Genomic DNA, 13,803 nt, shown 5'->3' on the forward strand with positions numbered 1-13,803 from the left:
AAAAGGTTGTCGCCTTTAAGAAGATAGCTAAGGAGGAAAGAGCAAAGGGTTGCCGCCTTCGAGGAGACAACCAAGGAGGAGAGAGCAAAGAGTTGTTGCATTCAAGAAGATAACCAAGGAGAAGAGAGTAATGTGTTGCCGCATTTGAGAAGATAGTTAAGGAGGAGAGAGGAAAGTGTTACCACCTTCAACACACAAAGAGAGTGTGTGTGAGAGCAAATAAAAATAAGAAAAAATTTCTTTAGCAATGAGACATAAAGAGAGTGTATGTGAGAGCAAAGAAAAATAAAAAATTTTTCTTTAGTCGTGAGATATACACAAGAGATATTGTAATTGTAAGGTTGAATTTATTCAACCATCTAATTGGCTTTATTCCGTGCCAAATTTGCTTGTAATTCAGCATTTAGTAACCCTGTATTTAGGTGGGTTTGATGTAAGGGTAGTGAGTGAGATAGAGTGAAGATTGCTCAAGAGTGTGCAAGAAAACAGAGACTCGCGGGTGACTCGCGGCTGCAAGCCGCCAGACGCAGCACACGTGCCAAGCATGCTGGAAGGTGAACAGTCATGCAAGCTGGAGCACTACAGGACAAAACAGGACAACTGGCCATACGGTTATCTCGCGACTGGATCTCGCGACTTAGTCAAGCCGCGAGCCACCCCTGTTTTGTAAAACCTGACATTTCACATTCCTCTCCCACTCCAGTATAAATACCCCTTATACCCACGATTGTAAGAGAGCTTCCAGAGAGAATTTTGAGAGAGAAACCCTAAAGAAAAATAAGATTGATTCACCCACAATCTATACATTAGAGTCTCTTCAAATTCCTCAACTCTCTTCCTCTCCATTGTCAAATCCTTGAGAGGCATTATACCAAACCTGATTCTCACCATTATCATTACTGTGAGAGAGCTGTTTGGATTTCTGGGAAGCAGTTAGGAAGGAACCAATCTTCATTGGTTGATGCTACGGTCTAGTAGCAGAATCCGGGAAGCTAGAAAAGAAAAAGGTTCGGCGCAACCTCGTTGGAGCAAGAAGCTTGGAGGGCTTAGGTGCACTGGGTAGATTAGGCTTGGAGGGTCTATTGTTGTCCATGTATCCCAACTGTATTTTCTAGTGGATTTTTTACCGCTTGGAGGGCGGCGGAGAGGTTTTACGCCGAGGGCTTCGGTTTCCTCTTTGATAACATATCGCGTGTTGTCTTTGTGTTTGCATCTTCCTTCCTCTCTATCTTTGCCTTTTTATTATCTGTTGTGGATTGTGTTTTGTTTCGGCTTAGATAGTTTTTACCAATTCCATATTATAACTTATGTTAAGTTTCCGCACACTAGTTGTTTGACATATTGCTTGAATTGGTTAAGTTGTAATTTGGGGGTCTAAACGTTCAAAGGTGTTTATACACGTTTTTGAACTTTCAGTAGTAGATTTGAGAATAGTGAAATTAATTCGAAATTTGTCCCATGGTTTTTTTCCTTCAAGGAGAAAAGGGTTTTCCATGTAAATATTTGTGTCCTTGTGTGCAATTGCTATTTGAGATTGATAATATTGGTGGATAATATTATTCGGGACCTAATAGTGGTATCAGAGCTAAGGTTAGAGTAGAACCGATGGTTGGAGAAGAAGGCAAGACTTCAGGAATCAAAAAGTTTGATCGAATAGACTTTGGATATTGGAGGATGTAGATTGAAGATTATCTCTATAGGAAGAAGTTGCATCTGCCTCATTTGGGGAAAAAACCTGAGACTATGAAGGATGAAGAATGTAACCTTCTCGATAGACAAGTATTGGGACTTATTCGATTAACTCTATCAAGATCAGTTGCGTACAATGTTGTGTAAGAAAAGACCAACAATGGTATTTGAGCTTGGTTGATTTAGTGGATGACTCTTTATGTGAATTATGATGGAAGAGAAGGGATTGCTTTGATTAAGGTGGAGCTTTTCCAAGAGGAAAAGAATGCTACTTGATTAAGGAGGAGCTATCCCAAGAAGAAAGAAGACAATTGATGGAATTTGAGTTAAGGTGGAGATTGTTGGGAAATTTCTTCAAATTCCAATTGTGACTTGGAAAGTCAATTAAGTTTCCTATTGAAGAAAAATTAATTTGGGTTTCCTTTGTGTGGAACGAAGGACTATTCCTTGGTGAAGAAGGAAAGTTTATTCCCTTGTGTGAATGGAAAGACTATTCCTTGGTGTGGAAGGTAAGTTTATTCCTTATTAAAGAAGTAATGTATTCGTAGTTCAAGAGAAATTAGGAAAAGAGTCTTATAAATAGATAATACTATAAAAAATTTGATGGCTTTGGCTCAAGAGTCCTCCCTATGGGGAGAGGGAAAATAGAGCATGAAATCAAGAGACAAAAAAAAGATTTTCGCTTGGGAGTAACCAAGGAGGAGATAGCAAAGGGTTGCCGCCTTCAAGAAGATAGCTAAGGAGGAGAGAGCAAATGATTGCCACCTTCGAGAAGATAACCAAGGAGGAGAGAGCAAATGGTTGCCACCTTTGAGAAGATAACTAAGAAGGAGAGAGTAAAGTGTTGCCGTCTTCGAGAAGATAGTCAAGGAGGAGAGAGTAAGGGTTGTCGTTTTTGAGAAGATAACCAAGGAGTAGAGAGTAAAGTATTGCCGCCTTTGAGAAGATAGTCAAGGAAGAGAGAGCAAAGTGTTGCCGCCTTTGAGGAGATATAACCAAGAAGGAGAGAGCAAAGGGTTGCCGTCTTCGATGAGATAGTCAAGGAAGAGAGAGCAAAGTGTTACTGCCTTTGACATACAAAGAGAGTGTGCGTGAGAGCAAAGAAAAACAAGAAGGTTTTTATTTAGCCGTGAGACAGAGAGTGTATGTGATAGAAAAGAAAAATAAGAGAGATTTTTCTTCAGTCGTGAGACATACAAGAGAGATATTGTAATTGATTTGAGAATAATGAAATTGATTTGGAATTTGTCCCATGGTTTTTCCTTTTAAAGAGAAAGGGTTTTTCACATAAATATTTGTGTTCTTGTGTGCGATTGCTATTTTAGATTGATAATATTAGTGGATAATTATTCAGGACCCAACAGTGCCTAGGTTTCTAGAAATTAAGTTGACTAACCATTCACACCGACCGGTTGTCAAATCATTAAATTTCATGAAAATATTTTGAGAACGTTAATTTCCACCATATTGGACTGAAAATTAGGCCATGTTTTATATTGCAGTAAATTCATCGTGAAGAGGGTGAAATTCTCTTTGATTAGATAATTCTCATGTCAAAATCAGCTTTGAATATGGTAAGATATCAGAAAATCAATTTATTGGTTAGATACATAGTCTTTCCCTTTTTTTCCATTAAACGTGGAAAATGTGCAACATTAGTTTGAGGTGGTCAAGTAGGAGTAAACAACATCGAGTTTAAGAAAATGATGTATCGTTGGGAAGTGTATGAAAATTTGAAGGGCCATGAACATGAAAATTCCAAGAGATTTTTTTCAAAGTAATGAAAGCAAGAAAAGTGGAATTTTTGCTCAAACACTGTCAACAATTGTTTTTATTAAATCTCGAATTAGCACTATTCATTATAATTTTCCGTTGAATAACATCATATAAGGGATAGTTAAGTGGAAAATAAATAAATTAAAGTGGTTTAGAATTAGATTATGGGCCTGTATTGCATTAGCACAATTATAAAAGAGCTTTAAGTACTTTAAAGCTCTACAATTTACTGTTCATATTTTATAAATCTACAATTTTAAAGCATTATTTCCTATAATTTTTCGGACTCTCAAAACATTAAAAGTTTTCTTAGTTAACGCTTTTTATCGCTATAATTTTACAACAAAAAAGCTATACTTCCTAGGTCAACATAAGATCGACACTATAAGTTTTTTTTTTTCATTGTTTCTAAACAAAGAGTTATATTTCTTCAATCAATATATAACCTTTGCTCCTAAGAAAGATTTCTTGCTTCTACCTGTAAACTATATACTTAATTATATAATTGATCAACAAGTTTGATTTCATCTCAAATACAAATTCATATCTTATTACACCCTGCCTAGAAATCATAAAAAAAGAGAGGAAGCATTTGTACATTAGAACCACACTTTGGGGAAAAATAAATTTCCAAACAAATCGTCACATTTGGTACGGACTATAGCCACACTAGATATACAATTATCAAGATAGGTTATGTATTAAAAATATGTGAATGGTCATATAAATCACCCTTTAATAGATTGGAGTGAAGTATCATCCTTCAAACAGTTTGGAGCCAAATTCTATCCTTTTAGTATCGAGTTGGTGTAGCAAAGGCAAGTAACTCTTCATCACCTTCAAAGGTAGCCATGTCGGCCTCTTTTAAATTAACCCATGCTTCTATTCCATTACCCGATGCGGTATCCATGAAAACAACTAAATTTTTGAAGGTCAGGCTGCAAGAACCAATCCACAAAGGCTTTCCCCACCCAAAATTAGTTTCATATAGAGGAAACCTGCACAGACTAGTAAAGCTAAATGAAAGCACATCTCCTTTTGTAATTTTTTCAGCACGCTCTTTCATAAAATTCAAGTGCCCATTGCCTTCCTGTAGTTTTTTCACATACTCCCCATCTATTGTCTTAATCGCATCTCTCATTTGGTTCACGAGGCCATGACACTCCCCTTTCGAGTCCATGCAAGGTGTGGCTATAGAAAATCGGCTAATATTTCCGAAGTAACATTCTGACAATGGAGGGTCCATTCTTGTGCGTAGATTGACTGCATGAAGCACTGTGTACAACCTCTCTGGGTCCAGTTTCCCTTGAGTGGTAGCGGCCACAAATCGGCTCCATATGAAAGCCGATAAGGCCTCAATACGTGTGGGGCACCTTTTGCACTCCACGCTCGCATTGTCAGTGTATTTAGCTTTAAGAGCTGCAATCATGGAGGCGTTGAACACAAACCTCTTTGTCACAATCTTGTCCTTCATGATTCCAGTGCTTGGTTTAAACCCAGAAATGTTTCTAGGTGGAAAGAGGGTGGCCAAATCAAATCGTGGACAGATTGTATTGCGAACACCACGTGCTGTAGCAGCCCAACTATTAAGAAACATCGCTAGAGATAATGCATCAGCAACCTTGTGGGAAATGCAAACTCCAATAGCTATTCCACCACAGTCAAAAACATTGACTTGAATTGCCAAAACTAACTCTCCTACATTATCTAGCTCATATGGGAGTAGTTTATTGAGTTGGGCTGGTTCAGGTTGCTGAATAACTTGGGAAATTTGGCACTTGGCTTGGGCTTCAAAATAGTAGACACCCTCATCGTTACAGTTTATAAAGGAGTTGTCTTTAACCCTACCGGCAAGTGGGTAAAAGTTTGTCAAGGTTTCAGACAGGGATTTCTTGAGCCTGTTCAATCTGTGGGCATTGATGGAATTGTTATCACTTGGGTAAAAAAGGATCATAGGCATGAAAACTGGTGTGGCAATTTGGTCAAGAAAGGAGAGTTGGAGATTACGAAGATGGTGTGGTGTTGGGGACAATGGTTTAATGGTATCACTCTCTACCACTACAACTTTCATCTTTGCTCTAGTAAGTAGAAGAAGGTTATTCAGTCACGGCTATTGCTGCCAATTCCACATGTGAATCCCATTTTATAACCAATGAGTTGCTTTACTTTTCTGCAATCGTGCAAGTTGATCATGATGCTATGACCAAAAAATGAAAGTTGGTGAAGAATATTGAACCTCTATCTAGAAAACGAAATCCAATAATGTGAAGTCTACGGGCGGTGTACCACGGTGATCATAATCATAACTCAAAAACCACGCTAAGATTTCATTCGTTTTACCAATTCAAAAGTTGAGCAGCGGACGCGGTTTTAGTCAGGAAATATTGCGCTAAATATATAATAAAATAAAACGAGATTTGACGAGAAAATGTGGGTTTCAATAATACATGCACTTGAGAGTATTATCATTTTTTCTAAAAGTGAGGATAGAAATGCGCTAGGGTTGGTCCACAAAACAAAGGAATAGGTTAGGTATATATTCAGGTGCAACTGGGCCACTAGCTACAGCACTTTGCACAGTGTCTTCGGGAAAACTTGGAACGAGTCATATTTTTCTCGTGCGCTTACAGGACCGGCCCAAGGCCTAGGCGTAAGGCCCCACCACAAAAATTTTTTATCCTTTACCAAAAAAAAAAAAAAAAGAGTCATATCATTGTAAAGGAATCAAAATTTTATAAAAAATATGAATTTTTTTCAAATTATTGTACACTTTTTATTATTAGAGATGTTAGGGATATCACAAATTTTATTATAGATTTACAAACTAACATGTTTCAACCTATGACGTCTGCTTCTGATGATAGCGGCAGGGATTGAACCCCAAATCTGTTATTCAACCATCAGAGACTTTACCAATTGAGTTAACTGGAACCCACAAGACATGGTCGTTGCTACATACTATAATATCTTTTATAAAATATTGATCACATGTTAAATTTTAAAATTATTTTGACATATGGTGGGTTGAAACTTTTTTATTTATTTTTTATTTTTTAATTTGAGAAAACATAGGGGTTGAAACTTAAAAGGGCCAAAAAAAGGTTTTCTTTACACCAAATGAATTAAATGTTTCCACCGCCAAAAATTATTAGTCATAGAATACATTTTTGTTTTTGCTTGAAGAATTTATATTTTATTCACACGTTTGTTTACCTCCATATTATAAATTAGGTTCATGTTAACGAATGTCTTTAAAACAATTATTAATTAATTATTTTAGAAAAATTTTGATACCATTTTCATTAGAAATATAAAAAGTCATTAAAATAATTAATTACTTTTTCTCTTTTCTTATAAAAAGCTTCTAAAAATATTTCCTAAACTAATATCCTTAAAGTATTCATTAACTTTTCTTTATAAATTATTAACCAAATGTGTCACAGTCTCCGTCCTACCAAATACCTACTAAGTTGACATAATATATATAAGACCTATTAAGTTTAATTATCGGCTTCAAAAAAAAGTTTAATTATCAAAGTCTGCTAATTATTAAGCTTATCTATTGCCTTCAGCTTGATGTTTGCATGATATATACTGTAGTTTTGATTGTCTATTTTCTTTTATTAATAATCTATCCAAGAAGGTTACAATACAACGCATCTTACGTTTGAAAATACCAAATTCCTCTGAAAAAATAAGTGAGAAATAGTGAGAACTTCAACCAGTGGGTTGAGTGCCAACTGTGTGAAATTTTGGTTTTGAGATTTATGTGATATCTAGAAATTCAGCACATTGATTCACCTCCCCTTAAAGTGTGCCCCGCTTTCAGTTTCATAGCCTAATAAGCTAACACAAGTACTGTATATATATTTGTCGAATTTCTGGATTTGATTGAGCAATAGTCACCGCAAGACTTACAAGCTAGTTACAACTTATGAGTACAGAGATCTAGTCAACAACGCCTTAGATATCTTTATAGTTTTTTAGGATAAGTGCAAAGATGCCGTCTTATCTGTATTGAGAAATTGATGCAGTGATGAACAAGGAAACGTCCGTATCAGATATAGACATATAGTACAATTAGTGATGACTTTGATCACTTCAAACAATTCGAGAAGGATGCAGGTTGACTAATAATTAAAGAAGAGGAGCGATAATAGTACTCGCACCAATACTAGTATAATAGAAAAATATCACATTCTATTAAGACCAAAAATATATAGAAGTTAAGTAATCGAGTAAATTTACACTTACACTATTCGTTTTGTATTTAATTTTTTATTTTTTCTTTTAGTGTCTTCAGAATGAATGAAGAGATGAGTAGAAAATAGTTGTTATGTGTGAAAAAAGAAAAACAATTTAAAAAAATTAAGAAAAATTAATATTTTAATAAAATATAGTGTAAAATAGATACTTATTATGTAGAGTAGACTGTTTTGAAAAGTAAATGTGTAAAATAGAAAAAATAAGATTATATATTAACATAAACATAAATTTTTTATAAGCAAATAAGAATGCTCTAACACTAAAAATTTCTTGGGAATTAATGGATCCTGTATTGTGGCGACGGCGAGACACTTATATAGGCATAGCATATAGATGTCCAAACACAGGATACCTACAGGGAGGGGTAAAAAAGAAAAAAACATTAACCTTTTTATTCGTCTTTTGTTTTTTGTTTTGTTTTGTTTTTTTGTTTTTTTTGTTTTTTTTTTTTTTTTTTTTTTTGTGATCGAAACTAAACAACAAATTGAAATATTTTATATGTTATCAACTATTTGACTAAACAAAAATATATTTCTACCAAACAAATAGATACATACTTTTATCACCAAAAAAAAAAAAAAAAAAAAAAAAAAAAAAACTAATTGCATACTTTTGCATTAGTTGCATTGCATTTAAATATAGTTGTATCAGATAGGAGCTTAAAACTTTGAACGAAAATTTTCTTTTCCTCACAAAAATTTAATAAAAATTTGACTAATGGCAACCTAGCATACAATTTTTTTTTTTTTTTAATGAAAGTTAGGTATCTTTATTTAAATTACATGGCATAAAGTGTGAGGACTAAAACCTTTAATTGTTTTCCTTTGCGTATTTGAGATAATTATTAAAATAATTATGTGTTCATTATAATTTTATATGTTCAATGAGATTGTGATTCTATTTTTTTTTTCAAAAAAATTAGTCTTGTACTTTCTTTTAAAATTTAAATACTTTTAGAAAATAATTATATGTATAAATATATAATTTTTAATTGCTATTTAAAGTGTTAATTATAAGCTTAACTAATTTCTCATTTCATATTGTGGGGTCAGAGGATTTGTGACCCTAGCCCACTTTACATTGGGGCTCAAGGCCCGAGCCAAGGAGGGATATAGCCGAGGACCTACAGTGAAAGTCCAAGTAGCCTTGAGACATGGCCGAGAATGACTCTATCCTCGGCATCCCCAAGGCACTCCTAAAAGAAAGGGCAAGAACGGCATAGGAACAGTTTTGGGAAGAGCCAAACACATCCGCGTTGATAGATAAAGGAGCCCTGGACAATATGGTGACAAAGGACAAAGGAAGGCTGCTATTACTGCAATTAAATACTCTGCGCCAGACAGAGCAATACTTTTCAGTTTTTACAACCACCCCCAACCATTTTGGGTATGGGCTAATGGGACAAGTATCAGCCCTGGAAAGTTGAACCTACATGTGGATGTTGGAAGAGGGGTAAAGGTTAATATAAAAGGAGAAGTAAGCAGTCCAGAAAAAAGGGGCTAGAAAAAAAGGTCAAGAACCAGAGCCTCCCAGGCCGTATCGAGGAGAAAGACTTCTCGAGCGAACATGGTTTAATTCTGTATGTACACCATGACTAATCACCGTCCGGTGACCAAGGCCTAGCCTTTCAAGCCCACGCTCTACAAATTATATTGTTTGGGCCCTTAACATGCGAACCCAACATCATTTTGGGGTCATTACAAATTGAGTCCTTACAATTGGCGCCGTCTGTTGGAAGGCTTCTGCGTTGGCATAGGCGGTGGGTCGAGAAAGTCCCTCCACCACTTCCAACGGCCCGTTGTTGTGCCCTAACATAAAGTTCCACTAGGGGCTGTGCTTCGAAGCACCAGCGGCACGGACAGCTCTTGGGCTTCCACCGTCAGATCAACGTCCCACCCTTTGGCCGAGGGGCTGGGAAAAAAGGCCAAGAACCAGAGCCTCCCAAGCCGTATCGAGGAGAAAGACTTCTCGAGCGAACATGGTTTAATTCTGTATGAATATCATGACTAACCACCGTCCAGTAACTAAGGCCTAGCCTTTCAAGCCCACGCTTTACAAATTATATTGTTTGGGCCCTTAATGTGCGAACCTAACATCATTTTGGGGTCGTTACAAATTGAGTCCTTACACATATGTATACAATTTTTTTTTTTAATTAAAAAATTAATGCACATGTTTAAGATCTTTATATATATAGAGTAATAAGTTTAGTGGGCCAGGGGACCCTGACCATTAGGTGGTTCCTCCGATGCAAGTTTGTTACATAATCGTATAAACCCATCAGAAAGAATAAGATACTTCAAGAATAACATGTAGTGGTCGGTCATTAAGTTTAAATGTTAATCTTCAATGCATAAATCTTAGATACAATACTTTTTATACAATATATTAGGTTTTTTAATCAAATTTAAACACACAATTGTATTGAATTTAGTATTCTCGAAAAAGTTAACATTTTTATACTTCATTGATTAATGTAAGTATATGTTTGAATTTAATTGGACAACCTTTAAATTTGATTGGAAAATCTAATATATTGCTTCTAAGACACTGTATCTAAATTATACCCGTTTTCAATTTCACAAAATGACTCTACACTCTTCCGTTTGCTAATTGCTCCAAGATGCATGACTTAAAATGTTGATTGTTCAAGCTTGCAATACCTCAATTTTACATAATTTTTCTTCTTTTTTTGTTGATCTTTTGATATGTCAAGTATGAAATGTATAAAGATTCTTAGTTCCAATCTTAGCATTCTATTTTATACTCTACTAATCATAATATATTAATACTTTTTTTTTTTTTATGTTTATTATAAAGTAGTCAAAATTTTAAAAATAAAAATCAAATACATTGTAAATGATAAATTGTAATTGATGAAGTATAAAATGGAATATGTATCTTCTTAAAAATAAATAAATAAATAAATAAAAAGAAAAAATGGTGGAACACTTTTAAAGGGGATCAATTATTTCTATCAATCATCCCATTGCTAGTCAATGACTGAGAGGAAAAGGATAGACAATGTCCATGAAATCCTAACTTCCCTGTTTGGAAGACCCACTTTTGGATTATTTTTAAGCTAGTCATTTTATTGGACTTATCCGAGCTAGTGCTCAAAGTTAGAAAAAATGACAATACATTGTGAGTACATATCGCTTCATGCAGTAATCTTTTAGAGCCTATAGTAAGTCGATTCTGCTCATTCTTGTTCAATTCACATGAGACAGCTGGGCTGCGCCCACAATATGGAGAGTATGTATGATTACATGCACCTGTCATCTCTACTGACAAAAACGCATAACGAGTATATGACCCAGATTTTGAAGTTCAATAAGTCTAAATTCCGAAGGGCTTATTAATCAAAATTAGAATTCTCTTCATACTCAGTTTATTTTATGGACTACCCTTTTTCTTTTTCTTTTTTAACTGAATAAAAAAAAAGGGGTCATTGTGTGGTTTCATTGACTCCATACCAAATAATGGCAATGAGTAATAATTTAAAAGCTGATCTGCTTGTTAAACAATTGTTGTTTATATTTAAGAAAATAACAACAGCAAAATTAATTACAAAGAAAAATCTTACAATTGTTTGTCCTAAATTTAGATTATGAACAAACTTATTTAACACCGAAGCCAAAAGATTCAAAGTAATAAATAAATAACTTTTAAGCTCTCTTACAACGACTCCCAAATAAAACAACTAGTGAACTAAAGACCATATAGGATTCACTCTGAATAGTTAGTCCATAAGATTATAACACAATTTGATATCTTATAAGATCGTCTCGCGAGATAATTACTATTATAACACTGTAGTTTTCACATTTGGGGTCGATGAAACATACGTGAGGAACTCCTCATCCCTTTCAAATTTAGCCATGTCTTTTTCTTTCAAGTTTACCCATGCCTCTATTCCATTTCCGGAGTTAGTGTCAAAGAAAGTAACAAGATTCTTGAACGTCAACCTAGCCGAGCCAACCCAGACCGGCTTCCGCCACCCAAAATCAGCCTCATATATAGGGAACCTGCACAAGCTGGTGAAGCTGAAGGGTACTACCTCTCCCTTTGAGATGCTTGCAGCGCGCTCTTTCATGAAATTCAAATGACCCTCACTTTCTTGAAGTTTCTTCACGTAATCCACGTTCACTTCCCTTATTGAATTCCTCACTTGGTTAACAATGTCAGAGCACCTATTATCTGCATCCATGGATGGCACTGAGATAGCTATTCGGCTTATGTTCCCAAAATAGTTATTAGGAAGAGGAGGGTCAAGCCTAGTACGTAGGTTGATAGCATGGAGAACTGTGTAGATCTTATTTGGGTCTGATTTAGGTTGAGTAGAAGCCATGAAGCGGCTCCATATGAAAGCTGATAAGGCTTCAATGCGAGTAGGCCGTGTTGCATGTTCGATGCTTGTGTTGTCAGTGTATTTGGCTCTAAGAGCTGCTATGGCAGAGGCATCGAAGACAAACCTCTTTGCCACAATGTTTTCCTTCACAATCCCGGTCCTTGGTTCGAAGCCAGTCAAAGCTTTCGGAGGAAAAAGCTTGGCTGAATCGAGTCGAGGGCTAGCTATATCGCTATCGCCGCGAGCAATAGCAGCCCAAGTGTTGAGAAACACGAAGAATGACAAGCCGTCCGCAACTTTGTGAGATATGCCAAGACCAACGGCAATCCCTCCACAGCTGAACAAAGTGACTTGGACGATTGCAGGTAATTCGTTCCCATCGTCTAGTGCACATGGTAGAAATTTATTGAGCTCAGCAGGGATTGGATCCTCAAGAAATTCATGAAGTTGGCAATCAACCTTGGCTTCCACATAGTACACACCCTCATCATTGCAATCAATATAAAGATTGCTCTTAACCCGTCCTGCTAGTGGATAGAATCGGGTTAAGGCATCGGACAAGGATTTCTTAATCCGATTACTTTGCTCTGATGAGTTAGTCAGATTAGTGCAATCTTCTTTAGGGTAGAAGAGAACCAAGGGCATGAAAACTGGGGGCGATATTTGATCAAGAAAGGAAAGCTTGTAATGGCGAAGATGGTGTGGAGTTGGAGAAGAAGGTTTGATGGTCTCGTCGTGAATAACTTCGATGTGAACCTTCATTTTCTGTGTAGAGTGATTTTTAACAAGCAGATAGATGTTGACAAATATGATGGAAATATAGCTAGGGCCTAGGGAGTTATATAGATGTGATGACCGAACAGAGTCAAAGAATTCGGTGGTACAGGATTTGCAAATTTGGATCGCACATTGACAATAGTATACTGTGAAAAAGTGTTGAATTTTGTGTGTGACAGCTGGCATTCTTTTTTGACCAAGAAAAGCTACTGTTTCACACTCCCACTATACACATTGCCGTTGAGTAATTGGTCTCCACACCACATAGAGTGGGATTGTTTTTCGGTAGTGCGAGACAATGAAGGCCGTGTACCTAGCTAGCTAAATGCGTTATACACACGAAAACTGGTTTTAAAAATAAGTAACTCTATTTGCATAATTTATATCACTTTTTTCGGTAGGTTAAAATGATAAGTTATGATTGGTGGATAAAAATGTAATAATAGTAGTAAGTTTATGCTCTATCAATGACATCACATTTCAATATAATATAAATAAAATTTATCTCCAAATTAGTTCAAGAAAAATCATTTAAACTTCTCTTAAATATATATATATTTTTTATTGAATGTGAATTTTGAATATCTAATCTTCTGATTGCATTTTCTTTGTGGTCTTAACAGACATATCAAATTTTGTTCAAATTGGATGTTATTTACTATTTAATCTATAAACTTATTTTTCATGCATAAATTTAGACAAAAAAACTTGAAATTTAAACATTTAATTGATGATATAGCTCTTTCTCAAAATAATAATAATAATAATAATAATAATGATATAGCTATTAATGTTTAATCTTCTTGAAATTTTGCTAGTATGAAGGATATAATAAGAAAACGCAATCTAATAATTAGATTTTCAAAATTCATATCTAATGAAAAGATATAAGAAGTGTTTGAAGGGTGTTTTTCCAAAACAGTTTGGAGAGAAATATTTTCTAC

The 13,803-nt window shown here is 35.3% G+C and overlaps 2 protein-coding genes across 2 annotated transcripts; both read right to left on the reverse strand.

The window, feature by feature from the left end:
• Positions 1-4,056: 4,056 nt before the first annotated feature.
• On the reverse strand, positions 4,057-5,726 carry LOC126718283 (stemmadenine O-acetyltransferase-like). The gene has a single exon (XM_050420403.1). The coding sequence runs from the start codon at positions 5,534-5,536 to the stop codon at positions 4,259-4,261; it is 1,278 nt and encodes a 425-aa protein (XP_050276360.1). The 5' UTR covers positions 5,537-5,726; the 3' UTR covers positions 4,057-4,258.
• Positions 5,727-11,311: 5,585 nt separating this feature from the next.
• On the reverse strand, positions 11,312-12,909 carry LOC126718284 (stemmadenine O-acetyltransferase-like). Its single transcript, XM_050420404.1, has one exon. It carries the CDS (start codon positions 12,842-12,844, stop codon positions 11,537-11,539), a length of 1,308 nt encoding a protein of 435 aa, XP_050276361.1. The 5' UTR covers positions 12,845-12,909; the 3' UTR covers positions 11,312-11,536.
• Positions 12,910-13,803: the final 894 nt, after the last annotated feature.

The sequence above is a fragment of the Quercus robur genome, chromosome 3 (assembly GCF_932294415.1).
Source record: "Quercus robur chromosome 3, dhQueRobu3.1, whole genome shotgun sequence".
Lineage (NCBI taxonomy): Eukaryota > Viridiplantae > Streptophyta > Magnoliopsida > Fagales > Fagaceae > Quercus > Quercus robur.

What these genes read in the sequence shown, in the direction of transcription:
- LOC126718283 (XM_050420403.1), bottom strand. Translation starts at nt 5,536, where the DNA reads ATGAAAGTTGTAGTGGTAGAGAGTGATACCATTAAACCATTGTCCCCA.
- LOC126718284 (XM_050420404.1), bottom strand. Translation starts at nt 12,844, where the DNA reads ATGAAGGTTCACATCGAAGTTATTCACGACGAGACCATCAAACCTTCT.